This window comes from Schistocerca piceifrons, chromosome 1, assembly GCF_021461385.2.
Source record: "Schistocerca piceifrons isolate TAMUIC-IGC-003096 chromosome 1, iqSchPice1.1, whole genome shotgun sequence".
NCBI lineage: Eukaryota > Metazoa > Arthropoda > Insecta > Orthoptera > Acrididae > Schistocerca > Schistocerca piceifrons.
Genome location: NC_060138.1, coordinates 255,063,991 through 255,090,635, shown reverse-complemented (window position 1 = coordinate 255,090,635; position 26,645 = coordinate 255,063,991). Strand labels below are relative to the sequence as shown.

Genomic DNA, 26,645 nt, shown 5'->3' with positions numbered 1-26,645 from the left:
TTAACCTGGTAAAGGATGAACTCTTCTCTACGCCACTTCCCCCTGTCAGTTACATTTTGTTATTCTCTGTTTCTTTTCAATAATTTTTGTAGTGGAAATTGGTTTAACTTTTGCTCAAAAACGCCACAAGGACCACCCCAACAATAGCTTTCCTGAATCACGAAGTCCGATAGCTTTTCTGTAATACGAAGTCCGATCTGCATTCCTTTCTTTCTTTCCCTTTTTTTCATGGTCATTAACGATTTAAAAAAAAAACCATTTTCACTTACGATTTCTTCCCACATTTTCAACCTTTTTCTTTTTCTTTTCTTCTTCCTTTTCTTTTTTTATTAACCACTACAACTGGCTCCCGCGACAGGGCGAAATTTTTGGATGTGTCGTTTTTGAGCAAATTTGAAACTTTAATTTGTATTTTTTCCCAACTGAGAATAACCAAAAATCCTGAAGTTTAAAGGGTAACGAAAACACCAACTTTATTGTACCTAAGCAAATGATTATACAACAATATTGTAAAGAATTTTTGTAACTAATTCAATCTGTTTTCTTTTCATGGCATATATTGATGCAAAACTGTTATTTTGAGACCTTTGGGTGATTATCTGATGGAGATGTATTAAGAAAATCCATATTTTGACGAATACGATTTACGCAGAAGTGTTTGACCAGCTGCTGCAGGACAGAAAATTTAATGGTGAGTAACACAACTATGTTTCATTCAAACATTCAATAGCCAACTGCAGAATCCATTTTTCCCTTTCCACGCATCCTGTAGTTTTCTTCTAGATTTTTCCAAAATTATCTATCTCTATTGTAGTTTGTGGTAATTATAGTATTGTTGTAGCATATGAAGATCGTGAATTTGACCGCCAAACAGCCATTTGTTACGAAAAATTTTGTCCGCCCTGCTGCATCTTTCTCAACCATTGTTTGCAATAGAGCAATCATTTATATTGACGAGAAAATATTTCATCCTAAATTTGAGTCAAATCTTTATTAATTAGACTTATATTATTCCCTTTTTGACTTACGATTATACATCCTATTACAATGGAACGCGGTAAGGTAGAGATAGTTACGAGTTCACAGATCAATGCAATGATTTTGCCTCACACTCGCAACATTTGTAATACATAGATGGCGACTTTAAATGACGAAATGTGGAATGGACGCGAGACTATACCATCAGCGCCATTGTTAACATCAATGTCAGAACCGAATATGAGATAAATTCAGCAATGTGACACAAATCAGACACAGGAAACTGACAAACTGGACCGACTATTAGAGTTATTTGCAGACATGAAACGAGACGTTAGTCAGAAAATTGACATATTAAACCATACTATGACCGAAAATTTTGAACGAACGACAAAACAGATGACAGAATTAAATGACATCACTCAACAGCTCAGCCAGCGATTTGAGTCATTGTCCGACAGAGTCACTAAACAGGAAGAAACTTTGGTTACATTCACACATGAAACAAAAAACAATATCACCCGATGTGAAAATCAGTTAACTCAAATAGTTAATGTGCAGCAGGAAGTGAACACCCGTGTGGAAGAGTTAGCTCAGGCCCACACTTCAGCGAGCTCCACCCAAGAAAAGCTGACTGAAGGAGTGGGAAATATTACCCAACAGCTCACAATGGTAGTTCTTGAACAAACCGACCTCAAAGAAAAGATAGAAAAATTAGAAGACAGAGCGGACCTCGTGTCACTAAACAACGACACCAACATGGCCGAAAGAATTGTACATGAATGTAAATTGTGTGACGACTATCTGGACAAAAAACTTGAAACAATTACACAGGACATACTTTCAAAAACAAAGACACATGTTAAAGACGAGACAAAACACATAGAAGATGAAGTGACAAAATTACGAGACAATGTTGTGCCGTGTTTGGCGACTGGTGCTAACGCATCGTCGGGGAACGACAAAACAGCTAAAACATGGCTAATGACACAGACAGAACACCTATTGTGGAATCACCTACTTCCAATCAAAATTACAATGTGCCGCTTTCTTTTCCACCAAACGAGCAATGTTACGGTACGACACCTAGAGTAGCAAGTGACACAAACCACGTCAATACCGTTATGCCAACCGGCATGCCCAATGACACGTTTGTAAGGCATGGGTATTTCCAGACATTTTCCAGTGAGGACAAGCACAAAGTCCGCCCTATTGTGTTTATTAGATCATTTGACGGTGTTTTTCCATGTAGTTGGTCAGAAGTTGATAAAATCAGATACGTCACCAATCTCATGAGAGGACGAGCAGCTAAGTGGGGTGCCGCTATGAAGCGGCGGTGCCTTACATTTGAAAAGTTCGAACAAGCCTTCTTGGACGAATTCTGGTCCTAGAATGAGCAACAGAGTCTAAGGAGAGAAGTGTGCAACCCCAAGGCCTATAACCCTAAAAAAGAGACATTAAGACAATACTTTGAGAGGTACCTAGACAAGACACTGTACTGGTCCAAACCAGCTGACTTGCCAGCGATAATTGACACTTTAAAGAGCCACTTACCCTTTCCATACCGAGACAGATTAATGGGAGTACCGGAGAATGACGTTAAGACTTTCTTAAACTTCTTAGATCAAATGGACGTAGTTTACAGAGGCAATTCACGCCATTCAAATTTTACTCGTATTAGTAACCAAAATCAGCACCCACCCCAAAGGAACCGTAGTGACGGTGGTTGGTGGAACCATCCCTCTGCGCCGCGGGGCAGTACGATGCCTGCGCGTGAAACATATTCAAATGGAAACGTGTATGACGGTAGGAACAACCGCTGAAATTCGTGGAATAATAATAATAATAATAATAATAATAATAATAACAACAACTTGTAATGAACACTATGTGAAAGTGAATACTGTGCAAGATTGTCATAACACAGCGATTTTGAAACTGCCACACGCGAAATTCAGTGATACTATTGCGCATGCGCAAAGATTACGTGCTGCCAGAGATGCATTGGGAAACCAACGCTGGAAGCTGGCGAGCAGCTTGTTCAGACAAACTGTATGTAAATAATATTAATTGTGTAAAAAGAATCAAAACAGTAACAATTGTATGTAATATATAGATTTAGAAAGTAAGTATTGACAAAGATAATCCCCTACGAATGCAAGTGGCCTTTCCTATGACATTAGGTATATCTATTCTATTGTTTGCTAGCCTGCCACGCTAAATGTTTTAGCGTGACAGTCGAGGGGGCGATGTAGCGGGACTTTGAATTTCGCCGCGCTACACTCGTTCCCTCAGATAAAAAAATATCCCGTCGCAGCGGTATGAGAGCTCAACGGCAGAGAAAATACTAAAATTGTAACTCTCTTTTTGTTTTCTATCCGTTTCTTGATTGTCTCTTGATAGCCGAAGCTTAAGGCAGACGTAATCTGATGAAGACGTTAAAAAAAACTTATTAGCTAGTCTTGATCTGATTTTAATGTGTAGACACATTGTGGAAGTTGTTAAGAAATTCGGAGGATGGAAGTAGCAAAGTAAATTAAATTGCATACAGTATCAAGATGATTTTAATTGGTATAAATTAGTGATTTCTGGACGATTGCAAGATTTCGGAGCAGACTTTTCACGCAGAAATGAAGGAGATTTTTGAAGACCTGGACGCCGCACGAAAGAAGACAAGTTAACCTGGTAAAGGATGAACTCTTCTCTACGCCACTTCCCCCTGTCAGTTACATTTTGTTATTCTCTGTTTCTTTTCAATAATTTTTGTAGTTGAAATTGGTTTAACTTTTGCTCAAAAACGCCACAAGGACCACCCCAACAATAGCTTTCCTGAATCACGAAGTCCGATAGCTTTTCTGTAATACGAAGTCCGATTTGCATTCCTTTCTTTCTTTCCCTTTTTTCACGGTCATTAACGATTTTTTTATTTTAAAAAAAAATTCACTTACGATTTCTTCCCACATTTTCAACCTTTTTCTTTTTCTTTTCTTCTCTCTCTTCTTTTTTTATTAACCACTACAGCAAGCAGATTGAACCTCTGGACAGCATTGGGGAATGACTGTGTTGTATTCGAGAGCAATGTCAATGCTGATATGACCACTGGCTTCATCCTATGGATTGGCTGAAGTCACCTCGTATGCACAAAAATGCCACATTGTTTGATGTCTTACAGCATATAGACATCAAATACTGTTCATTTTTTGAAAGCACTATATGGCATGGCAAGAGCATTCACAATACAAACATACAGGCTTGTTTTCATCTGTACGTCCACATATCTGTGTGGTGATCAAATTGACAAGGGAGTGGACTGTATCTGTGTCATTAAGAATTGTGTATGTTGTCCAACAGTTGTGGCAGTAGTCTATGGTTTCTGATAATTCCCCCACATTTGTCTGCCTTGAAAAGATCAGTACTAATTCTTGAGTCAGTAATACTACTTCCTCCTGGTTGGATTTTACATTCAATGCTGCTACTTCTGCCCATCTAGGTTCAACATTAACAGGTGACATATACCCTCGTACCTCGTCTATGACTTTGCAAGGTCCTGATGGTCTTCCACGACTGCCATCTGTACAAAATTCATAAATCTGTCCAATGTCTTTCAATATACTCTTTTCTGGTACATTGCCTCATTGTGCTGAGATCACATATTTAAGTCCTCTGCTATGATGACAATCCCTGAGACACATTTCAAAAAGTCCTCAGTATACATCCTCTGCCACTTGTTTCACTGTGTGTGAAATTTTGTTAATTTCCATATTATGCGGGATTACTATGTGAGTGCCCCAAAACAGAATATATATTATCATGTTGCCTCCCTGGTGTTGGGCCCTGTTCTTCACTTCTTCACCTTTGGGGATCCGCTGTTGATTGTCATCAAATGTCTTCTTAATTTTCGAGTGAAATGTGTGACCTGTCCAGGCATCTCCCTCACTCATGAATCACTGTACTATTCCAGTAAAAGTACACGTTGGCAAGACATCCTGTCATCTCATTTGTAGTATGCAGCACACTTTCAAATTCCTTTGTCCATTCAGTTGGGTCCTGGCCAGTGTCTCCCAAAAGCAATACCAGATGGCTGATGTGCATCTGAATCACCAGTGCCTTTAGTACCTTGACAATGCAGACCATCTGAGGAATGTACTGTTTGTATTAGGGATCCTGGATACAACTGGAATGGCTTTCACACTGCATTAATGGAGCTACAGCAACACTCATGTCCGAGCTATCCAGTGTCTCCAATAAACTATGTCACATGAAACCAAGTACCTGTTATGAAAGTAAACTTGTCCCCAAGAACTAACACTTCACAGTGACGGCATACTTAGTGAGCAAATACGTACAAAGTACATGCCTGCCTCAGCCAAGTGTACTCCTAGTTGTACAAATATAGAATGTTCCAGTGAATTACAACATTTTGTAGGTATGGCTAATGCCTGGTGAATGTCATCTGCCAGCATGTGTAGTGCCAACAGTAAAATTCGGAGGTGGTGGTGTTATGGTGTGGACGTGTTTTTCATGGAGGGGGCTTGCACCCCGTGTTGTTTTGCGTGACACTAACACAGCACAGGGCTATACTGATGTTTCAAGCACCTTCTTGCTTCCCACTGTTGAAGAGCAATTCGGGGACGGAGACTGCATCTTTCAACATGATTGAGCACCTGTTCATAATGCATGGCCTATGACGGAGTGGTAACACAACAATAACAACCCTGTAATGGACTGGCCTGCACAGAGTCCTGACCTAAAACCTACAGAACACCTCTGGAATGTTTTGGAACGCTGACTTTGTGCCAGGCCTCACCGACCGACATCGATACCACTTCTCAGTGCAGCACTCTGTGAAAAATAGACTGCCATTCCCCAAGAAACCTTCCAGCACCCAACTGAACGTATGCCTGTGAGAGTGGAAGGGGTCAGGATAAGGGTGTGCCAACTCCATATTGAATTCCAGTATGACCGAAGGAGGACACCACGAACTTGTAAGTCATTTTCAGCCAGTTGCCGGATACTTTTATCACATTGTGTGTGTGTGTGTGTGTGTGTGTGTGTGTGTGTGTGTGTGTGTGTGTGTGAGATCTTTCAGATATGTCTGAAAGAACAGACACCGTGTGTGTGTGTGTGTGTGTGTGTGTGTGTGTGTGCGTGTGTGTGTGTTAAGGTGAGATGGACAATGATCTCTTCAGTGCAGATGCACAACAGGCGTGCCTCTTATGGTAATCGGAGAAATGCCGCAAATAATGAGTATACTGGGCAATGGGCACTACATTAGTAGTGTGTCGATGTACTCTTACGGTAATCGGAGAAATGCCGCAAATAATGAGTATACTGGGCAATAGACACTACATTAGTAGTGTGTCGATAGATTGAGAATTTGAGTCGAAAGAGAGGCATGCTATGGTAATTTGTGCAGTTGCACTGATCACTTGCGTCCAGATGGCTCAGTGGTAACAGCATCTGCCTAGTAAACATGAGTCCTGAGTTCAGATCCCCGCCCAGCACAAATTTTCAACCTCCCCCATTGATTTCAACCCCACACCTCTTTCAGCCAATGTCTGTAATTCTGTTGTTGTGTACTAGAAGTAGTTGTTATTGGTGTGGTCTTCAGTCCAGAGACTGGTTTGATCCAGCTCTCCATCCTACTCTATCTTGTGCAAGCCTCTTCATCTCCGAATAACTACTGCAACCTACAAACTTCTGAATTTGCTTAGTGTATTCGTCTCTTGGTCTCCATCTACAATGTTACCTTCCACGCTTCCCTCCAATAGTAAATTGGTGATCCCTTGATGTCTCAGAATGCGTCTTACCAACCAATCTCTCCTCCTAGTCCAACAGTGCCACAAATTCCTCAGTACCTCCTCATTAATTACGTGATCTACCCATCAAATCTTCAGCATTCTTCTGTAGCACCACATTCTGAAAGCTTCTATTCTCTCCTTGTCTAATCTATTTATCGTCCCTGTTTCACTTCCATACATGGCTACACTCCACACAAATACTTTCCGAAAAAGACTTCCTGACACTTAAATCTATACTCGATGTTAACAATTTTCTCTCCTTCAGTCTTCAGAAACAGTTTGCCTGCCATGGCCAGTATACATTTTACATCCTCTCTACTTCAATCTTCATCAGTTATTTTGCTCCCCAAATAGCAAAATTCATCTACTACTTTAAGTGTCTCATTTCCTAATAGAATTCCTACAACATCACCTGGTTTAATTTGACTATATTCCTTTATCCTCATTTAGCTTTTGTTCATGTTCATCTTATAGTCTTCTTTCAAGACACTACCCATTCCTTTCAACTGCTCTTCCAGGTCCTTTGCTGTGTCTGACAGGATTACAATGTCAACGGCAAACATCAAAGTTTTTATTTCTTCTCTCTGGATTTTAATTCATACTCCAAATTTTTCTTTTGTTTCCTTTACTGCTTGCTCAAGACACAGATTGAATAACATCAGGGATAGGCTACAACCCTCTCTCACTCCCTTCTCAACCACTGCTTCCCTTTCATGCCCCTCGACTCTCATAACTGCCATCTGATTTCTGTACAAATTGTAAGTAGCCTTTCGCTCCCTGTATTAGAAAGAGAGTATTCCAGTCAACGAACATTGGTTTGCCTTTCCTTCACCTATCTTTGAAGGTAAGTCATTGGGCCAGTGTTGCTTCGCATGTTTCTACATTTCTACGGAATCCAAACTGATCTTTCTGAGGTTGGCTTCTACCAGTTTTTCCATTCGTTTATAAAGAATTCGTGGTATTTTGCAGCTGTGATGTTCATGATTGTTCGGGAATTTTCACACGTCAACACCTGCTTTTTTTTGGGACTGGAATTATTATGTTCTTGAAGTCTGAAGGATTTCACCTGTCTCATACATCTTACCCACCAGATGGAAGAGTTTTGTCATGACTGGCTCTCCCAAGGCTTTCAGTAGTTTTATGGAATGTTGGCTACTCTCAAGGCCTTGTTTCGACTTAGGTCTTTCAGTGCTCTGTCAAACTCTTCACACATTATCATATACCCCATTTCATCTTCATCTATGTCCTCTTTCATTTCCATAATATTGACCTCAAGTACATCGCTCTTGTATACACCCTATATATACTCCTTCCACCTTTCCGCTTTGCCTTCTTTGTTTAGGACCGGTTTCCCATCTGAACTCTTGATATTCATACAAGTGGCTCTCTTTTCTCCAAAGGTCTCTTTAATTTTCCTGTAGGCAGTATCTATCTTATCCCTAGTGAGATAAGCCTCTACATCCTTACATTTGTCCTCTAGCCATCCCCGCTTAGCCATTTTGCACTTCCTGTCCATCTCATTTCTGAGACGTTTATAGTCCTTTTTGCCCGTTTCATTCACTGCATTTTTATATTTTCTCCTTTCATCAATTAAATTCAATCTCTCCTCTGTTATCCAAGGATTTCTACTAGCCCTCATCTTTTTACCTACTTGATCCTCTGCTGCCTTCACTATTTCATCTCTAAAAGCTACCTATTCTTCTTCTAATGTATTTCTTTCCCCAATATTTGTCAACTGCTCCCTAATACTCTCTCTGAAACTCTCTACAACCTCTGGTTCTTTCAGTTTATCCAGGTCCCATTTCATTAAATTCCCATCTTTTTGCAGTTTCTTCAGTTTTAATCTACAGCTCATAGCCAATAAATTGAGATCAGAGTCCACATCTGCCCCTGGAAATGTCTTACAATTTAAAACCTGGTTCCTAAATCTCTGTCTTACCATTATATAATCTATCTAAAACCTTCCAGACTATTAAATTTTCATCTTCTTCCACTATCTGAATAATTTCTTTCATCTCACCATACATTTCTCCAACTTCTTCATCATCTGTGAAGCTAGATGGCATATAAACTTGTACTACTGTGGTAGGCATGGGCTTCGAGTCTAGCTTGGCTACAGTAATGCGTTCACTATGCTGTTTGTAGTAGATTATTCGCATTTCTATTTTTTAATTCATTATTAAACCTACCCTGCATCACCCCTATTTGATTTTGTATTTATAACCCTGTTTTCAACTGACCAAAAGTCTTGTTCCTCCTGCCACCGAACTTCACTAATTCCCACTATATCTAACTTTAACCTATCCATTTCCCTTTTTAAATTTTCTAACCTACCTGCTCAATTAAGGGATATGGCATTCCACGCTCCGATCCATAGAATGTGTTTTGTTCCTCCTGATAAAGACGTCCTCCTGAGTAGTCCCCGCCCAGAGATCTGAATGGGGGACTGTTTTACCTCCGGAATATTTTACCCAAGAGGACGTCATCATCATTTAACCATACAGTAAAGCTGCATGCTCTCAGGAAAAATTACAGCTGTAGTTTCCCCTTGCTTTCAGCCATTCGCAGTACCAGCACAGCAAGGCTGTTTGGGTTGATGTTACAAGGCCACATCAGTCAATCATCCAGACTGTCTCTCCTGCACCTACTGAAGAGGCTGCTGTCCTCCTTCAGGAACCACATGTTTGTCTGGTGGCCTCTCAACAGATACCCTTCCATTGTTGTTGCAGCTATGGTATGGCTATCTGTATAGTTGAGGCATGTGAGCCTCCCCATCAGTGGCAAGGTCCACGGTTCATTGGGGGAGGAGGGGGGGGGGGGATTGACTAGTATGTATGTTTTAAAAATGCGCGTCTATGTTGATCACAAAAGTAGCTATGTAACTGATCTCTCGCCAAAATCGAAACATTACTCAGCTAGTGTTTTGAGGTTACCTGGTACTGGGAGTCCAGGTTTCACCACTCTTTTGCCACATTTCTACATTACATAAAAACAACGTGTACAGGTTGTGAAATTTTCACCAGATGTTACTACAGCTAGTTAGTGAAGAAGTATTAAATGTGTAATGAAACTGCTCCCGTGAATGTACTTCAATAGACAATTCCTTCTATCAGTCTTTCCTGATGTATTCATAACCACAGCGTCATTGCGTCACTTGTTTGCTCACACATAAATCATGAAGTCTCAACATCATATCATCCTTACACAGTACAATATGCTGTGCAATACACTGAGTGAGTGACAATATTTCTACAGTTCTGCAGTCTCCTCCAATATATTGTACAAAGTGTCAGATACCGCTCTTAGCACTGTGTAATAAATGCTGAGCATGTGAGGGCCCTTAAAAATAACAACTCAGCACGTAGTTGAGGTAGACAGACACGAGTAAGACTGAAAATGTTGAGCTTTCAGACAATGCCTTCCAGCTGGCTCTAGCAGAAAGCTCCAATTCTTTTTCAGGGCGTACTACACACTTGCTGGAAAATGGAGCAACATTTTCAGTATTGTTTACGAGGCTATCATCCAATCAGCACCTCAACTTTTTACCTCTTCCACTATTTATAGAGTATCAAGGACTTTCCATTACCATATTTATTTTCAAATTTCATTACTTTAAGTCAATGGAGTAACTGTATGCTGGAACACAACAGCTGAATGAACAACAGGCAGTTTACAATGACTGATTATCATCTACAGGTGAAGAAATCTTATACTTCTTACCTTACATATTGAAAGATAAGATGGTCTGAAATTGTGCGACCACTGAGACACACAATGAGCTTCATCAATACATGCAAATGCTATTGGAGGTAGAAGTTTCAGAAGGCCACCAAAACCTTTTGATTTTACACATGATGCCACTGCTTCAGGGGAGACTAACAATATTTGCAGTTTTCCTGACTTCACCATATCAGTGACCTTTTCCCTTTGTTTTTCTGTCTGATTGGTATGTAGACACGCTGCTTGTAAACAGGAAGATATTCTCATCACCTGTAAGAAGAGTGAGTGAAAACTATAATTTCATTCCAGCTGACATGATGTCCGAGAACATATTTATAAAATAAAATAATGGTATATTAGGAACAATTTTTCACCAAAACTATTGATTGTAATTTCTTTCACATTATGTTGTCAAATTAATGTGAAGTAGTGTCATTATTTTTACATTGTAAACAATCATCACTAACAAAAATAATTAATTTCCAGAACACACCTGATCTTCCATTAATGAAACTAGTGGAGAGATAACTAATGTTATGCACTTGCTACGCTGAGCAAACATATAAGCTGGTAACTGATAGCACAAGCTTTTTCCCGAACCTGTTGCCAACATTAGTAAAGTTGACTTCCCAGAAAGTATCCTCATTATTGCTTCCTCTTGACCATGACGAAAACTGTCATGTCCAAAAAGTTTTAGGGCTTCATAAACTTCCTCTGGCGTATCTGACAACAGTAAAAATTTGCAGTTTAAGGCAGCTGTAATGATTTCACACATACCAACAAACAGTTTAAATTTCTAATCATAGCACAACATACCATACATTTTTAAGTGGACAGATAAAAAAAATTCTCACCCCAAGTGGCAGCAGTAGAACACAAATATAAAAAGAATTAAAGTTTGTAAGCTTTCAGAGCCAGTGGCACCTTCTTCTGGCAGAAGGGGTGAAGGGGAAGGAAGAGGGTTGTAGAAAGAGGACTGGTAAGCATTAGGAAAAGGGGTAGAATTCAGGGAAGTCACCCAGAACCCCCTGCTAAGGGAGACTTACCAGACGAGATGAGGAGGGAAAACTGATTGTTGGCAGTCCCTAACAAGCAGTCTTTCCTTCTCATCCCATCCAGTAAGTCACCTCTGATTTGAGGTTATGGGCAACCTTTTCAGACTCTACCCCGTTTTGTGAACCTCACCAGTTCTGTTCCTTCACCCCTCTTCGTTTCTTTCAAACCTTTTGTCAGAAAAAGGTACCACCAATTCTGAAAGCTTGCTAACTGTAATACCTTTTACATGTGTGTTGACCTGCCACGGCTTGTTGAGTGGATTTCTATCTATCCAATTACATTATAGTTCAAAAAATTGATTATTTTCATTGATATACTACATATATCTGGTACATTATGAACATGTGTGAATTCCTAAGGGACCAAACTGCTGAAGTCATCAGTCTCTTGACTTACATACTACTTAAACTAATTTATGCAAAAAAGACCACCACACACATACACACACACACACACACACACACACGCACGCCCAAGGGAGGACTCGAACCTCCAGCGGGAGAGGCTGCGCAATCAGTGACATGGTGCTGCCAACTGCGTGGCCACTCTGGGTGGCGTTATATTACGATGAACAGACTATCAAACACAACTGAAAGAAAAAGAAATTACTTGCTTCTTTTAGAAGAAGACAATATGTGAATCAATGACGAACAACAGATACCACAGTTTTGATTTCAGGTAAAGATAATTCAACGTAACTCCCTTTACATTATGTTATTTGGTTCTGAATAATTAATATTATTCCTTTTTCTCTAATTTGTAAGTACTTGCCTTATATATTGACATGGTAAAGTTAAAGCACTTTAAAAAAAGATGTAAAACAAAACTGACAATACTCATTAAAACGTTACAGGAAAAATGTACAGCAGTTCTCATTCCACATGTTCATAATACTCTTTTTTTTTTTTTCTTACTGTACACATTTTGCATCATGTTTAGCAGTTCAAACTAAATGGAAAACATGGTGAATAACTACTCCATAATTCCACACAAACTCAAGCTTTATTCAACAATGACATTATTTGTGTTTCCTTCTCTTTCTTAACCATTCTGCACCGACAGGAAAACATGTATGCCCAGCAATTAGAATGTACAGACATCTACAGACATAGGCAGGAAGGTCTGACAGCTAAGGGCATTCAGGTATGCCCAGGTGTGGGAGCTACAGGTAATCAGTGACTCACTGCTGTCCACGTTTCAACATTTCTGCGAGTGCTGTCATTATATGGCTCTTCTTCATTATGTCAGAAAGTGGTACTGTTTCTACCTGCTCCTGGGTCCTTTCTGATTACGAGCCTTGCACTGGGCCAGTCCTATTTCCATATTTGGTGAGCCAACAATGTTTGCCTGCATTGCCTTAGCAATGTCGAGATGTAATTTATCGGGACAAGGAAATAATGGAATTCCTCATAAATGGTAGTGATACTTCGGACTTTTTTTCAGATGAAGATTTGGATGTGTCTGGGCATACTGCTGATTCTTCAACATCACAAGAAACTTCTTCAGAAGATTCTTCTCCTGAAGAAGGAAAAGATGATGAAGCAGTAGGAGCAAATTCGTTATGAAAAAGAATGATAATTGGTCAGAGAATCGTCCTATGATGAAATGCCACCGTTTCGTGAACATATTTAGCATACATGTAAATGTAGGCTTTGAAGATTCAGTAAGTCATTTTTTGTACTTTGTCATTTGAATTTGTTTCTGCCATTTATAAAAAGATAAATAATTATTACATATTTCTTAATGAAAAAAATAAAGACAGCGCCCAGCAGATTAGCATGTTGGAAGCACATAGAGCCTGCAGAATTATATTGCTTCTTGGTACATTCCAGGCTTATACCAAGAACTAAGTAGCTAGAAGTAAACAAATATTTTCAACAGATTCTTTACTTCAAACACCAATATTTTCTCACATAATGTCCACAGACTGGTAGAAACTGATTTACTGCACTTTAGTAACAATTTGACCACATGTCAAGTTATTTTGATGAAAATGCAGCTGATTGTACAACATACAAGGAAAACAACTCAAAGAAGCCATACCTCTTTAGAAAAATTTTAATAGATGAAAGTTTGTTTCTTTTCAAAGGAAAGCTCCAATTCAAGCTGTACGTAATAAAGAAACATAGCCATTTGGTATGAAAATTTTAGTTCTTTGTGATGTGTAAAATAATCACATTTAGATTACTGTGTATACAATGATGCCACCATGGAAATAGAGGGCGGAAATGCTAACGGGAGAAGATCAGGCACTGTTGTAAGTTTGTTATTGCCATACCTCAAAGAAGGTCGTACCATTTATTTAGACAATTGGTATTCAAGCCCCGAATTATTCCTATGGCTCCAGGAGAAATGTACAACAACATTGGAACAGTACGGAAAGAAAGGGAAATGTTTACCACCATTGCCTGGCAAAATGAAAAAAGGGGAAAAACAATTTAAGTCCTTTGGAACACTGTCGGTACCAAAATGAATAGACAACAAAGAAATGTGGATGGTTTCCACCATAAATAGACCATATTTTGTTGAAACCTAAAAAAAGCAACACGAACCAGGCCAAAATAAATTGAAATACACTTGTGTAGTGAACTATAATAAGTTAGTGGGTGCTGCTGATAAGACAGGCATTATGTAATGCTAAGACAGGCATTATGTAATGCACAGTGCATCTTAAATACAATGAACTGCAAAAGAGGCTATTCTTTCATTTGACTGACTTTTGTGCACTGAGTGCAAAAACAATTTTTAAATAAAAAGGTAACAGAACACACCACCAGCAAAATTTCACTTGGAACTAATCTGCCAGATGCTGTTGTTGTTGTTGTTGTGGTCTTCAGTCCTGAGACTGGTTTGATGCAGCTCTCCATGCTACTCTATCCTGTGCAAGCTTTTTCATCTCCCAGTACCTACTGCAACCTACATCCTTCTGAATCTGCTTAGTGTATTCATCTCTTGGTCTCCCTCTACGATTTTTACCCTCCACGCTGCCCTCCAATACTAAATTGGTGATCCCTTGATGCCTCAGAACATGTCCTACCAACCGATCCCTTCTTCTGGTCAAGTTGTGCCACAAACTTCTCTTCTCCCCAATCCTATTCAATACTTCCTCATTAGTTATGTGATCTACCCATCTAATCTTCAGCAGTCTTCTGTAGCACCACATTTCGAAAGCTTCTATTCTCTTCTTGTCCAAACTATTTATCGTCCATGTTTCACTTCCATACATGGCTACACTCCATACGAATACTTTCAGAAATGACTTCCTGACACTTAAATCAATACTGGATGTTAACAAATTTCTCTTCTTTAGAAACGCTTTCCTTGCCATTGCCAGCCTACATTTTATATCCTCTCTACTTCGACCATCATCAGTTATTTTGCTCCCCAAATAGCAAAACTCCTTTACTACTTTAAGTGCCTCATTTCCTAATCTAATTCCCTCAGCATCACCCGACTTAATTAGACTACATTCCATTATCCTTGTTTTGCTTTTGTTGATGTTCATTTTATATCCTCCTTTCAAGACACTGTCCATTCCATTCAATTGCTCTTCCAAGTCCTTTGCTGTCTCTGACAGAATTACAATGTCATCGGCGAACCTCAAAGTTTTTATTTCTTCTCCGTGAATTTTAATACCTACTCCTAATTTTTCTTTTGTTTCCTTTACTGCTTGCTCAATATACAGATTGAACAACATCGGGGAGAGGATACAACCCTGTCTTACTCCCTTCCCAACCACTGCTTCCCTTTCATGTCCCTCGACTCTTATAACTGCCATCTGGTTTCTGTACAAATTGTAAATAGCCTTTCGCTCCCTGTATTTTACCCCTGCCACCTTTAGAATTTGAAAGAGAGTATTCCAGTCAACATTGTCAAAAGCTTTCTCTAAGTCTACAAATGCTAGAAACGTAGGTTTGCCTTTCCTTAATCTTTCTTCTAAGATAAGTCATAAGGTCAGTATTGCCTCACGTGTTCCAGTGTTTCTACGGAATCCAAACTGATCTTCCCCGAGGTTGGCTTCTACTAGTTTTTCCATTCGTCTGTAAAGAATTCGTGCCAGGTGCTATATAAATTTAATGGACAAAACAAGACTCCCTTTTGACTGCAAAATAAATAAGGGCTTTACTCGAGGTTCCTTAGAGCAATAGACAAAAAACAAGTTCCCCAGAGGCTCTATGTAGTATGTACTGCTAATTCACCACAAAAAAAGAAAGGCAGATAAAGAGCAAAAATTGTCATGTTGCTCTTTTCATGGTGCCATGTTTTGAAAAATATCACACACTAAGGAAATATTAGGATGTTTCAGTGACTGAGTATGCTGCAAGAAAAGGAAAGTAAAAAGAATAAAAAACTGAAAAGAAAAAGTACCAGAAAAGGTTCTTTATTCAGTCAATAGCAGCCTGCGTCAAAAATGAGGATGAGCAACCACAAAACTAAATTTTACAGAATGCAACAAACTGAAAGAGGGAACAGTGAAGAAGGTAGAATCTTATTCTCAAATTTTTTATTATGGAGAATCGAGTTTAGACTTCAATTATAAACAAAGCAATATGCTTATCGCAAAATGAGTTGTACTGAAGTTTCTGATGTTTAATTCAGTGTGACACACAATATGCTTTTAAAGTTCAATAGTTATTCTTTATTTATGATTATAGTAAGAACCGTTGGCCCAAGTTTCGGGCACCTTCACTAGGAATTGCTCACTTTAAACATATACATCTTAAAATGTATTCGCCTGGTGTCAATGAAATTTTAATGGGTTACAGACAAATACATTGGTAGTCTAAATAGCAAGTTACAGAATTTTTCAGTAATAAACACAAAAGTTTTTCATTTTTCTAAAGTACTTTTTTCTCAGCTCAGGATAAGCTTATACTACAAAGTGTGTGTTAGTTTTCAAACTTCTCTTTCATCGTTCTCAGAAACTGAACCACAGTGACCTTACAGAGTGATACAGATTTTATAAAGAGTATTATCAAAGAATGGTTCTTAGTGTGTTGAACTTGCAATTAGCCGACAATGGCTGTAGCCAGCAGTGCTTGTCAGCTGAGTCAGCCATCGGCTGGTCCGATACCCGATATGTTTACCCCTGTCAGCCAGACAGGCAAGCAGGACGCTCAACCCTCGCAGCCCCAAAAGGGTTAATCAGCTGAATCCATGTCGCAGTTCACTTCTAATGGTAAGCCATTAATTATGTTAGTTAGTACCGTGAAGCACGTGTGAATAAAATATGCACTCTAAAACTGTGAGGTTACAGAATAATAATACAGAGCACAAGAACTATCAAATGCAAATCATGTTATACAGTCCTTTACTTACACCTGTACACAGTAAGTGATGCACAACAAGATTGCATGCCATAGCATTCTAACAAACTTTTTCTTTTTCTAGCACACAAATACCTACATCCTCAGGTCTTTTGAAAACAGAATGTGTAGTGTTAAAAAATCCCTCTGCAGTTAACAACCATAGTTGTAGATCGGAGCTTGCTCCAACTAAAATTGACAACCATCAAAAGTAAAAAACGGAAAGGCCTTTTAGGAAAAAAAAATTCCACCATCCCGCTCAAAAAGACAGGAAAAGGCTACATCGGATTCGGTGGGTAGTCAACTAGAAGATAGCAACGAATCGGAGCGTTTGCAACCATCCAAATGCACACTAAAACACTAAAAGAAGAGTAAACATGAGCAAATAAATTATATAGCAACACACAACATAAATTCACTACTTCAGACCGGAAAACTCAAGGAGCTCACAGATGAACTAAATAAACAAAAAATTTTAATAACAGGGATCCAAGAAATGAGAAACACCACAGAGGACCCATTCGAATCACAAGGATACAGAATTTATAATGGGAAACCAGGACCGAGGGCAATGAAACAATGTCCCCAGTTTGGAACAGGGTTTTTAGTAAACACAAAAATAATAGATTCAGTAACGGATTTCCAAGCATTATCACCAAGAATTGCTAATCTAAGCTTTAAAACAATGAATAAAACTTATACAATAATGAATGCTCATGCCCCAACAAATGAAAAAAATTGTCTAACAAAAACAAAGGAAGATGTAGATAAATTTTGGGACCTTCTAGAACAAACTGTGAACAGAGTAAATAAAAACAATGTAAAAATCTTATTGGGAGATTTCAATGCTAAGTTGGGAAAAGAACGGAAATATAAAGATATAATTGGAAAATGGAGTCTACATAAATTTACGAACAAAAACGGTCAAAGACTTGTAGAACTCTGCAGAGAAAACAACCTCATATCTAAATCAACATACTTTAGAGGAAGCCAAGTAAACTTAAAACATGGAAACATCCAGACTGGAGGAAGGGTGAGTGGCAGCTAGACCATGTCTGTATGGACAAAAATTTTCATAAGGAGATCCACAATGTTAAAGTACTGAGAGGAGTAGACACAGGCTCAGACCATTATATGGTTAAAATTAAAATCAAATTCACTCCATTAAAAAAGAGGACCAGAAAAACTAATAAAATAAAAAGGAGGTTTGACCCACATCAGCTAATTAAAAATAATAAGTACCAACAAATAACACAAACCATCAAATTAACAGATGATCTAGAACAACTAGTGCCTAATCTTAAAAAAGAAGCAGAGAATCTAGCTCCCTTGAATCCACGAAGGAAACATGTATGGTGGACATCAGAATGTGACAAAATTCCATGAAGATTAACACCAAGCATAGTTAAAGTTTCAAACACATAAAACTGAAGAAAATGCCATCAACCTAAAAAATGAAAGAAAAAAATTCACACAAAATATTAGAAGAATCAAGAGAGGATTTCATAAAGATATTATAAACTCTATAGAAGGTAATTACCATAAAACCAACTCCATGAACTACTATAAAATCTTTGGGAAACAACTACAACGATATGAGGCCCCTACAATAATACTGAAAGATGAAGATGAAAGAATGACACACAGTAACAATGAAAATGCAGAAATCATGGCAAAAGCATTTAACGAACTTCTGAATTGCGTGGAACCCAAAGAACCCTTACAAATCAACATAAATACCCCAATAAAACCAAACCTAATGAACTAGACCCTCCAACTTTCCAAGAAGTAGAAAAAATTCTTCAAGAACAAAAAAATTATAAGGCATGTGGAGAAGATAAGGTTTTTATGGAAATGTGGAAATATGCAAGTGACACAGTCAAGACCTCCTTACATATGGCTCTAACAAAAATTTGGGTAACAGAACGATTTCCCAAACATTGGACCAGAGCTATCATCCACCCACTATACAAAAAGGGAGATAAGAGCAACCCAGACAACTACAGAGGAATCTCTCTCCTAGATTGCACATACAAAATTCTATCCAAGATCCTATATGAAAGAATCAAGGAGCAATTAGAACAGGAGTTAGGGGAATATCATGGAGGTTTCAGACCATGGAGAAGCTGTGCAGAACAGATAATTAGTTTAAAATTGATTATGGCATACTACAAGAAATGGAACAAACCTCTGGCAATAACATTTGTAGATTTTAAGAAGGCATATGACTGTCTCCAGAGACCTTCAGTATTAAAAATTTTAAGAAATCTAGGACTCCATCCAAAACTAATTAAAATAATACAACTCACTCTAACCAACACCAAATCAAAAGTGAAGTTTAGAGGATAAATTTCGGAACCATTCCTCGAAAAAACAGGCTTAAGACAAGGTGACTGCCTATCACCTTAACTGTTCAACTGAGCACTGGAATACATAATAAGAGAATGGTACAAGGACAATCCAAAGATGATAAGAATTGGAAGTGCAAAAGATGATATTAGCTGAAACTGCTTGGGATTCGCTGATGATCTTGCTCTCCTAGCCAACACCGTTCAAGAAGCAAGGCAACAAGTGAAATCACTACAAGAAATAGCAGAGAAAGTAGGCCTTAGAATATCATTTGAAAAAATGGAGATTATGCTAACTGATCCACCACTTGTAAACAAAATTACAATAGGAGAACAGGAAATCAAAATTGTTGATAAATTTAAATATTTAGGCGAAATAATAACATACAATCTAAATGAGAAGCCATCTTGGCAGAATAGAATAAAAAAACTGAACTACGCAAATTACATTACCAAAACTACATACAACAAAAAAAGCCTATCTATAGATGCAAAATTACAACACTATAAAACAGTTACACAACCAGAAATTACGTATGCAGCTGAAACTATCTTCAAAACAACTAATGCAGCAGAAATTGACAGAATACTAAAAACAGAAAGAAGAATAATTAGGACATGTATAAATAAACAGTATAAAATAAATGGACAGTGGAGAATAGCATCAAATGAAACAGTATATAAGAAAATAGACCCAGTCATGAGCACAATCAGGAAGAAACACTTCTCATTCTTTGGACATCTGATGAGAACTCCAGAAAACAGAAATAGTAAAAAAATAATACAAAAATTGTGGAATAACAAGAGCAACATTAAATGGATCACAGAAATTAAGGAAGATATAAAAGAACTTCAAATTACAGTAGATGACCTAAAAAACAAGACAGAGAAAACCAGAATACTGCAAGACCCACAAACCAGACTACAAATGAAAATCAATAAAAGGAGTACAGGAAGAGTGGTCTCAGATGAAGAAAGAAAGAAAATATCTGAAAGAATGAAGAAACACTGGGCAGACAGAAGAGCAAAACACCTTTCATACAAGAATAGACTCTAATAATTACATTACCTAAATATCGTATTAAGTTATTGTTGAACCAAATTGTATCCCTGTGTAACAACTTGTTTACAACTTTGTATTTTTGACTAGAGTGGTCCAACGAAGGCCATAAAATAAATAATAATAAAAATAAATAATAATAAATTCTGTAGTTGTATGGTGTCAATATCTAGTTTTTATAGCAGCACCAAATCTACACACTCAAGTAGAAATTCTCAGTCTGCTGCTTCTACAGATGAATTGGTTAACTTATAGTCTTTGGATTTACATAATTCTTTGAGTAACTTGACTTCTGAGCCTATCAAATTACTTAATTCTTATCATAATTTCCTGGTTCGAGTGCTTCCGCTGTCACTAGGAACATCTTTAAAACAATATTTTAAGTAATTGTTCACTACACATGCAGTGATGCTGCCAACAGGCAAGTAAATAATTAAAGCTATATTTATGGAGTTCAGTGTTTCTAAATATGTGTGTGACATTTAACTCATACAGGGAGGCCACAGTGTTTTACACTAGTAATAGTATTTCATACATATTACATTTAAAAGGTAATGTGGCCAAAAGACACATGTATTTGCCAGAACTTTTATTGAATTTCCAACATTATCTGGTTGTTTGGTAAATTTATTAACACTACAAATATTATATTTATAATTATTGTCAAGTAAATAATCAAATGTATAATGTTTTCCTGAAAACATAAGCCTGTCAAGATTTCTGAAATCCCTTACATCTGCACTCCAGTATTGAGAACCACTACACACCTGGATACTTCGACCTGCAGACACAGGCTTCAAGGATGAGGGACAGATTAAGAAAGACCAAGTCAATCACTGGTATACAGAGGTGTAAATAACTTTATTCAATAACACAGTGAATTAAAATAGGCCAGAACATGAGAGTAAACGTCAATTAACCCTCGAATGTGCTTTCAACATTACAATTTACAGGATAATATTTTTCATATAGACGCGGAAAACAAATAGCATCTACTACATCGAATGAATGCAATTTTTCCACACACACACACACACACACACACACACACACACACACACAGAGAATCTTCAAAGCCTCTAAGAAAAATCAAAGCTCATTGACATTTTGAAAAATTTCTCTTTCTTCTGGCAACTTTGAAGCAAACTGTGTGTTATGCAATGTTCTAAAAATTATTGGTGGCTAAAACTGGCAATGCGAAGCAATTTCTCATTCGTTGTCAATCAAATATGGACAAAATTGACTGTGCTGTATAAAGTTTTTAACTTTCCTATACAAATAAAAGTTGCATAATATTTGTTGTAATAATTAAAATTAGTAAACAGCAGGATAGCATTGGAAATCAATGAAAGTTCATGCAAATACACATGTCTTTTCATCTTGTTACTTTTCAAATAATCATTTAACCATACAGTAAAGCTGCATGCCCCCAGGAATACCACCTGAAGGTGGCAGGTGCAAAATACAGGGAGCGAAAGGCTATTTACAATTCGTACAGAAACCATATGGCAGTTAAAAGAGACGAGGGGCATGAAAGGGAAGCAGTGGTTGAAAAGGGAGTGAGACACGGTTGTAGCCTATCCCCGATGTTATTCAGTCTGTATATTGAGGAAGCAGTAAAGGAAAACAAAAGAAAAATTCGGAGTAGGTATTAAAATCCATGGACAAGAAATAAAAACTTTGAGGTTCGCCGATGATATTGTAATTCTGTCAGAGACAGCAAAGGACTTGGAAGAGCAGTTGAATGGAATAGACAGTGTCTTGAAAGGAGGATGTAAGGTGAACTACAACAAAAGCAAAACGAGGATAATGGAATGTAGTCGAATTAAGTCGGGTGATGCTGAGGGAATTAGATTTGGAAATGAGACACTTAAAGTAGTAAACGAGTTTTGCTATTTGGATAGCAAAATAACTGATGATGGTCGAAGTACAGAGGATATAAATCGAAGTACAGAGGATATAAAATATAGGCTGGCTATGGCAAGGAAAGAGTTTCTGAAGAAGAGAACATCAAGTATAGATTTAAGTGTCAGGATGTCTTTTCTGAAAGTATTTGTTAGGAGTGTAACCAAGTATGGAAATGAAATATGGACGATAAACAGTGTGGACAAGAGCAGAACAGCTTTCGAAGGGTGATGCTACAGAAGAATGCTGAATATTAGATGTGTAGATCATGTATCTAATGAGGAGGTACTGAACAGAACTGGGGAATTTATAGCACAGCTTGAATAGAAGAAGGGATCTGTTGGTAAGACACGTTCTGAAGCATCAGTGGATCACCAATTTAGTATTGAAGGGAAGTGTGCAGGGTAAAAAACATAGAGGGAGACCAAGAGACAAGTACACTAAGTAGATTCAGAAGGAGGTAGGTTGCAGTAGTTATTCGGAGATGAAGAGGCTTGCACGGGATAGAGTAGCATGGACAGCTGCATCAAACCAGTCTCTGGACTGAAGACCATAAAAACAACTTTTCTAATCAAATATGTACAAAATACGATGACAAGTCTTGAAAAAAATATAAATTAAAAAAAGATGGGCGGGACCCGAGCCAATGATCCATCATTATGGAGTTTGAACAATCACCACATTACTGCTGCCATACTGTGCTCAGAGTCGCAATGCATCAGTACATCACTAACGCATAAAACTTCTCTTGCAATTTCCTCAAATTGTCTATATAGTATGCCTTATTACTTGCATATTATGTTGTCCTATGGGCTATTAAAAGTGCACAAAATTTGCTGTGAAGCTGTGATCCAAACGTCATGGCAATGAATACTAATAAGAACTATCTTAACTAAAATTCAACCTGCGGTCTGGCCAATTGGGGTGAAAAATATGAGAAACGTCGAATAACAATGGCGACTGAGGAATCAGTAACTGAAATTGAGCGTATATAGATGGAAAGGCATAATACAGAACAGCATGTTGAATCTTACAGCGTGTGTTGCAACCCTGATCACCGCAGAACTGGATATAGTAGAGGTGACCACCACAAGCTAGAGCAGGGCACAAAGTGACACACATGGAGAAGGAAAGTAAATAAGCAGGCTACTAAATCAGTGGGTCGATGCTACAGCCGTATAATAGGACAACCACGAAGTATAGTGAAAGCGACTAGCCTGGCTGTTTACAAGAAACTGAGCTTTAAATATAAGCTCAGACAGTATACTATGAAATGATGTAACTAAACCAAAGACGCATAAAATGTAAAAAATATGGTAACACAAACAGCCCATTTAAGAGTGTGAGTGAGTGTGTGTGTGTGTGTGTGTGTGTGTGTGTGTGTGTGTGTGTGTGTGTGTTTCTGTCAGACATGTCTGACAGGGGAGGTGCCCGAAGCCAGATTTCACACTTTCTGGAAGCAATTGCCTTAACTGCTTTGGCTATCTATGGACACTTTATGGCCAACCCAAATTCTCAGCTTATCGTACACTACTAAGTAGTATCCCTGTTCATTTACCTCATTTGCTCACAGTGTCTCCTGTATTTTTGCAAAACATTCAAACATTGACATATGCACTGCCATATACTATATTCACTGCAATACAGATACAAATGTAACTGGGGTAAGAGATCAAACGAAATGCAATAATTCCATCTGTGCTGATGGATACTGAGGGACCCTTATACCAAAATACAAAGAAAGTATCTCTGATCAATCTGTGAAAGTTTGTTGGTGGAGTTCTGGTTCACACTGTATTTCGGTGATTTTTCAGACAGTGAAAGACATGGAGAAGAAGTTCTTTGCTGATGACACCAAGAACATACTGATAAAACACCAGAACCCCTAACAAAGAAAGCAAACAGAACCATTACAGATGTTTACAAGTGGGCAGTATGTAGTAAATTAACAATGAACATAAAAAAAAACAAACAGCATACACCTCAGCAAAAAGATGGAAACCAGCTCTGTGGCACTGAGCACAGATGATAAACCTATAGATTATGTAACAAATACAAAGTTTTTGGAGATGAACATTGGTTGTCGATTAACACTGAATGAACACAAAGATACTAGCAGAAAGGATGTCATCAGGATGTTATGTGCATATGCTTCTTGCAGTCATTCGTAACAGCAAAAGTTTGTGGTGACATAACATTCCTAAAGCCACTGAGTTCTTAGCTATGGGATTGTTCTCTGGGGATGAAAGGTTAGCCTTCTGCCGCCGAGCAGTGTGTCAGCAGTGCACAAGTAGCAGCTTTACTGCATTTACTAGGCAGTCTTGTATTTTAATAGCCGTTTAAATTTTGTGTCTAATTGTTTGTGATCTCTGTAAATTAGTTCAGACGTTCTTTGCACAACAGTATTTAGCATGGATAGGGACTGTGACTGCTGTGTTCGGATGTGGGTTGAGTTGGCATCCCTTCGCTCCCAGCTTCAGGCAGTGTTGGCTTCAGTCCCACAGCTTGAGAATGTTGCCAATGGGCATCACTGTGGAGGTCCAGACGGGGGTTTGTTGGGGACGGCGAGCTCGTCCCACGCATCCCCTGATCGGACTACGACTGTGGCTGCCCGGGATACTGCCCGCATTGAGGATGACCTCTCACCCGTGGTAGAGTGGGAGGTTGTCTCGAGGTGTGGCAGGGGGCAAAAGACATTCCGGAGGGCTGAACAGAAGGCCTCTCCAGTTTGTCTGACGAACCAGTTTCAGGCTCTGTCTCTGACTGACACTGATCTTCGGCCGGACATCGCTACTTGTCCTGTTCCAGAGGTTGCCCTTCAGTCTGCAAGATCTGGGCGGTTGCAGAGGGTGGGCTTACTGGTAGCTGGGAGCTCCAACATCAGGCGTGTAATGGGGACCCTTAGGGATATGGCTGCAAGGGAGGGGAAGAAAACCAATGTGCACTCTGTGTGCATACCAAGGGGAGTCATTCCAGATGTAGAAAGCGTCCTTCCGTATGCCATGAAGGGTACACTGTGCACCCATCTGCAGGTAGTCGCTCATGTCAGCACCAATGATGTGTGTCGCTATGGATCAAAGGGAATCCTCTCTGGCTTCCGGCAGCTATCTGATTTGGTGAAGATTGCCAGTCTCGCTAGCGGGATGAAAGCAGAGCTCACCATCTGCAGCATTGTCGACAGGACTGACTGCGGACCTTTGGTTCAGAGCCAAGTGGAGCGTCTGAATCAGAGGATGAGACGGTTCTGCGACCCTCGTGTGGGCTGCAGATTCCTCGACTTGCGCCATAGGGTGGTGGGGTTTCGGGTTCCGCTGGATAGGTCAGGAGTCCACTACACACAGCAGGTGGCTACACAGGTAGCAGGGGTTGTATGGCGTGGACTGGGCGGTTTTTTAGGTTAGATGGCCTCGGGCAAGTACAGAAAGGGCAACAGCCTGAAAGGATGTGGGGCAAAGTCAGGACATGCGGGGACCAAGCAGCAGTCGGTATTGCAATTGTAAACTGTTGAAGCTGCATTGGTGAAGTACCGGAACTTCAAGCGTTGATAGAAAGCACCAAAGCTGAAATCGTTATAGGTACAGAAAGCTGGCTGAAGCCAGAGATAAATTCTGCCAAAATTTTTACAAAGGCACAGACGGTGTTTAGAAAGGATAGACTGCATGCAATGGTGGTGGCATGTTTGTCGCTGTTAGTAGTAGTTTATCCTGTAGTGAAATAGAGGTGGATAGTTCCTATGAATTATTATGGGTGGAGGTTATATTCAACAACCGAGCTAGGTTAATAATTGGCTCCTTTTACCGACCTCCTGACTCAGAAAAATCTGGAATACATTTCACATAAATTTCCTCAGCATGTTATAGTCTTAAGTGGAGATTTCAATTTACCAGATATAGACTGGGACACTCAGATGTTTAGGACAGGTGGTAGGGACAGAGCATCGAGTAACATTGTACTGAGTGCACTGTCCGAAAATTACCTCGAGCAATTAAACAGAGAACCGACTCGTGGAGATAACATCTTGGACCTACTGATAACAAACAGACCCGAACTTTTCGACTCTGTAAGCGCAAAACAGGGAATCAGTGATCATAAGGCCACTGCAGCATCCCTGAATATGGAAGTAAATAGGAATATAAAAAAACGGAGGAAGATTTATCTGTTTAGCAAGAGCAACAGAAGGCAGATTTCAGACTACCTAACAGATCAAAACGAAAATTTCTGTTCCGACACTGACAATGTTGAGTGTTTATGGAAAAAGTTCAAGGCAATCGTAAAAAGCATTTTAGACAGGAACGTGCCGAGTAAAACTGTGAGGGACGGGAAAAACCCACCGTGGTTCAACAACAAAGGAAACTACTGCGAAAGCAAAGAGAGCTACACTGCAAATTTAAACACAGCCAAAACCTCTCAGACAAACAGAAGCTAAACGACGTCAAAGTTAGCGTAAGGAGGGCTATGCATGAAGCTCAGT

General features: G+C 38.9%; 1 protein-coding gene across 1 annotated transcript in view; it reads right to left on the bottom strand.

The window, feature by feature from the left end:
* Positions 1–26,645, bottom strand: part of LOC124786866 (ATP-dependent DNA helicase Q4) — a 145,525-nt gene that overhangs the window by 70,071 nt on the left and 48,809 nt on the right. Inside the window, exons 5-6 of the mRNA XM_047254296.1 lie at positions 10,993–11,222; positions 10,500–10,769 (exon numbers count right to left, since the gene is read on the bottom strand). Coding sequence (XP_047110252.1) covers positions 10,500–10,769; positions 10,993–11,222 — 500 coding nt within the window. The remainder of the gene's footprint in view (positions 1–10,499; positions 10,770–10,992; positions 11,223–26,645) is intronic.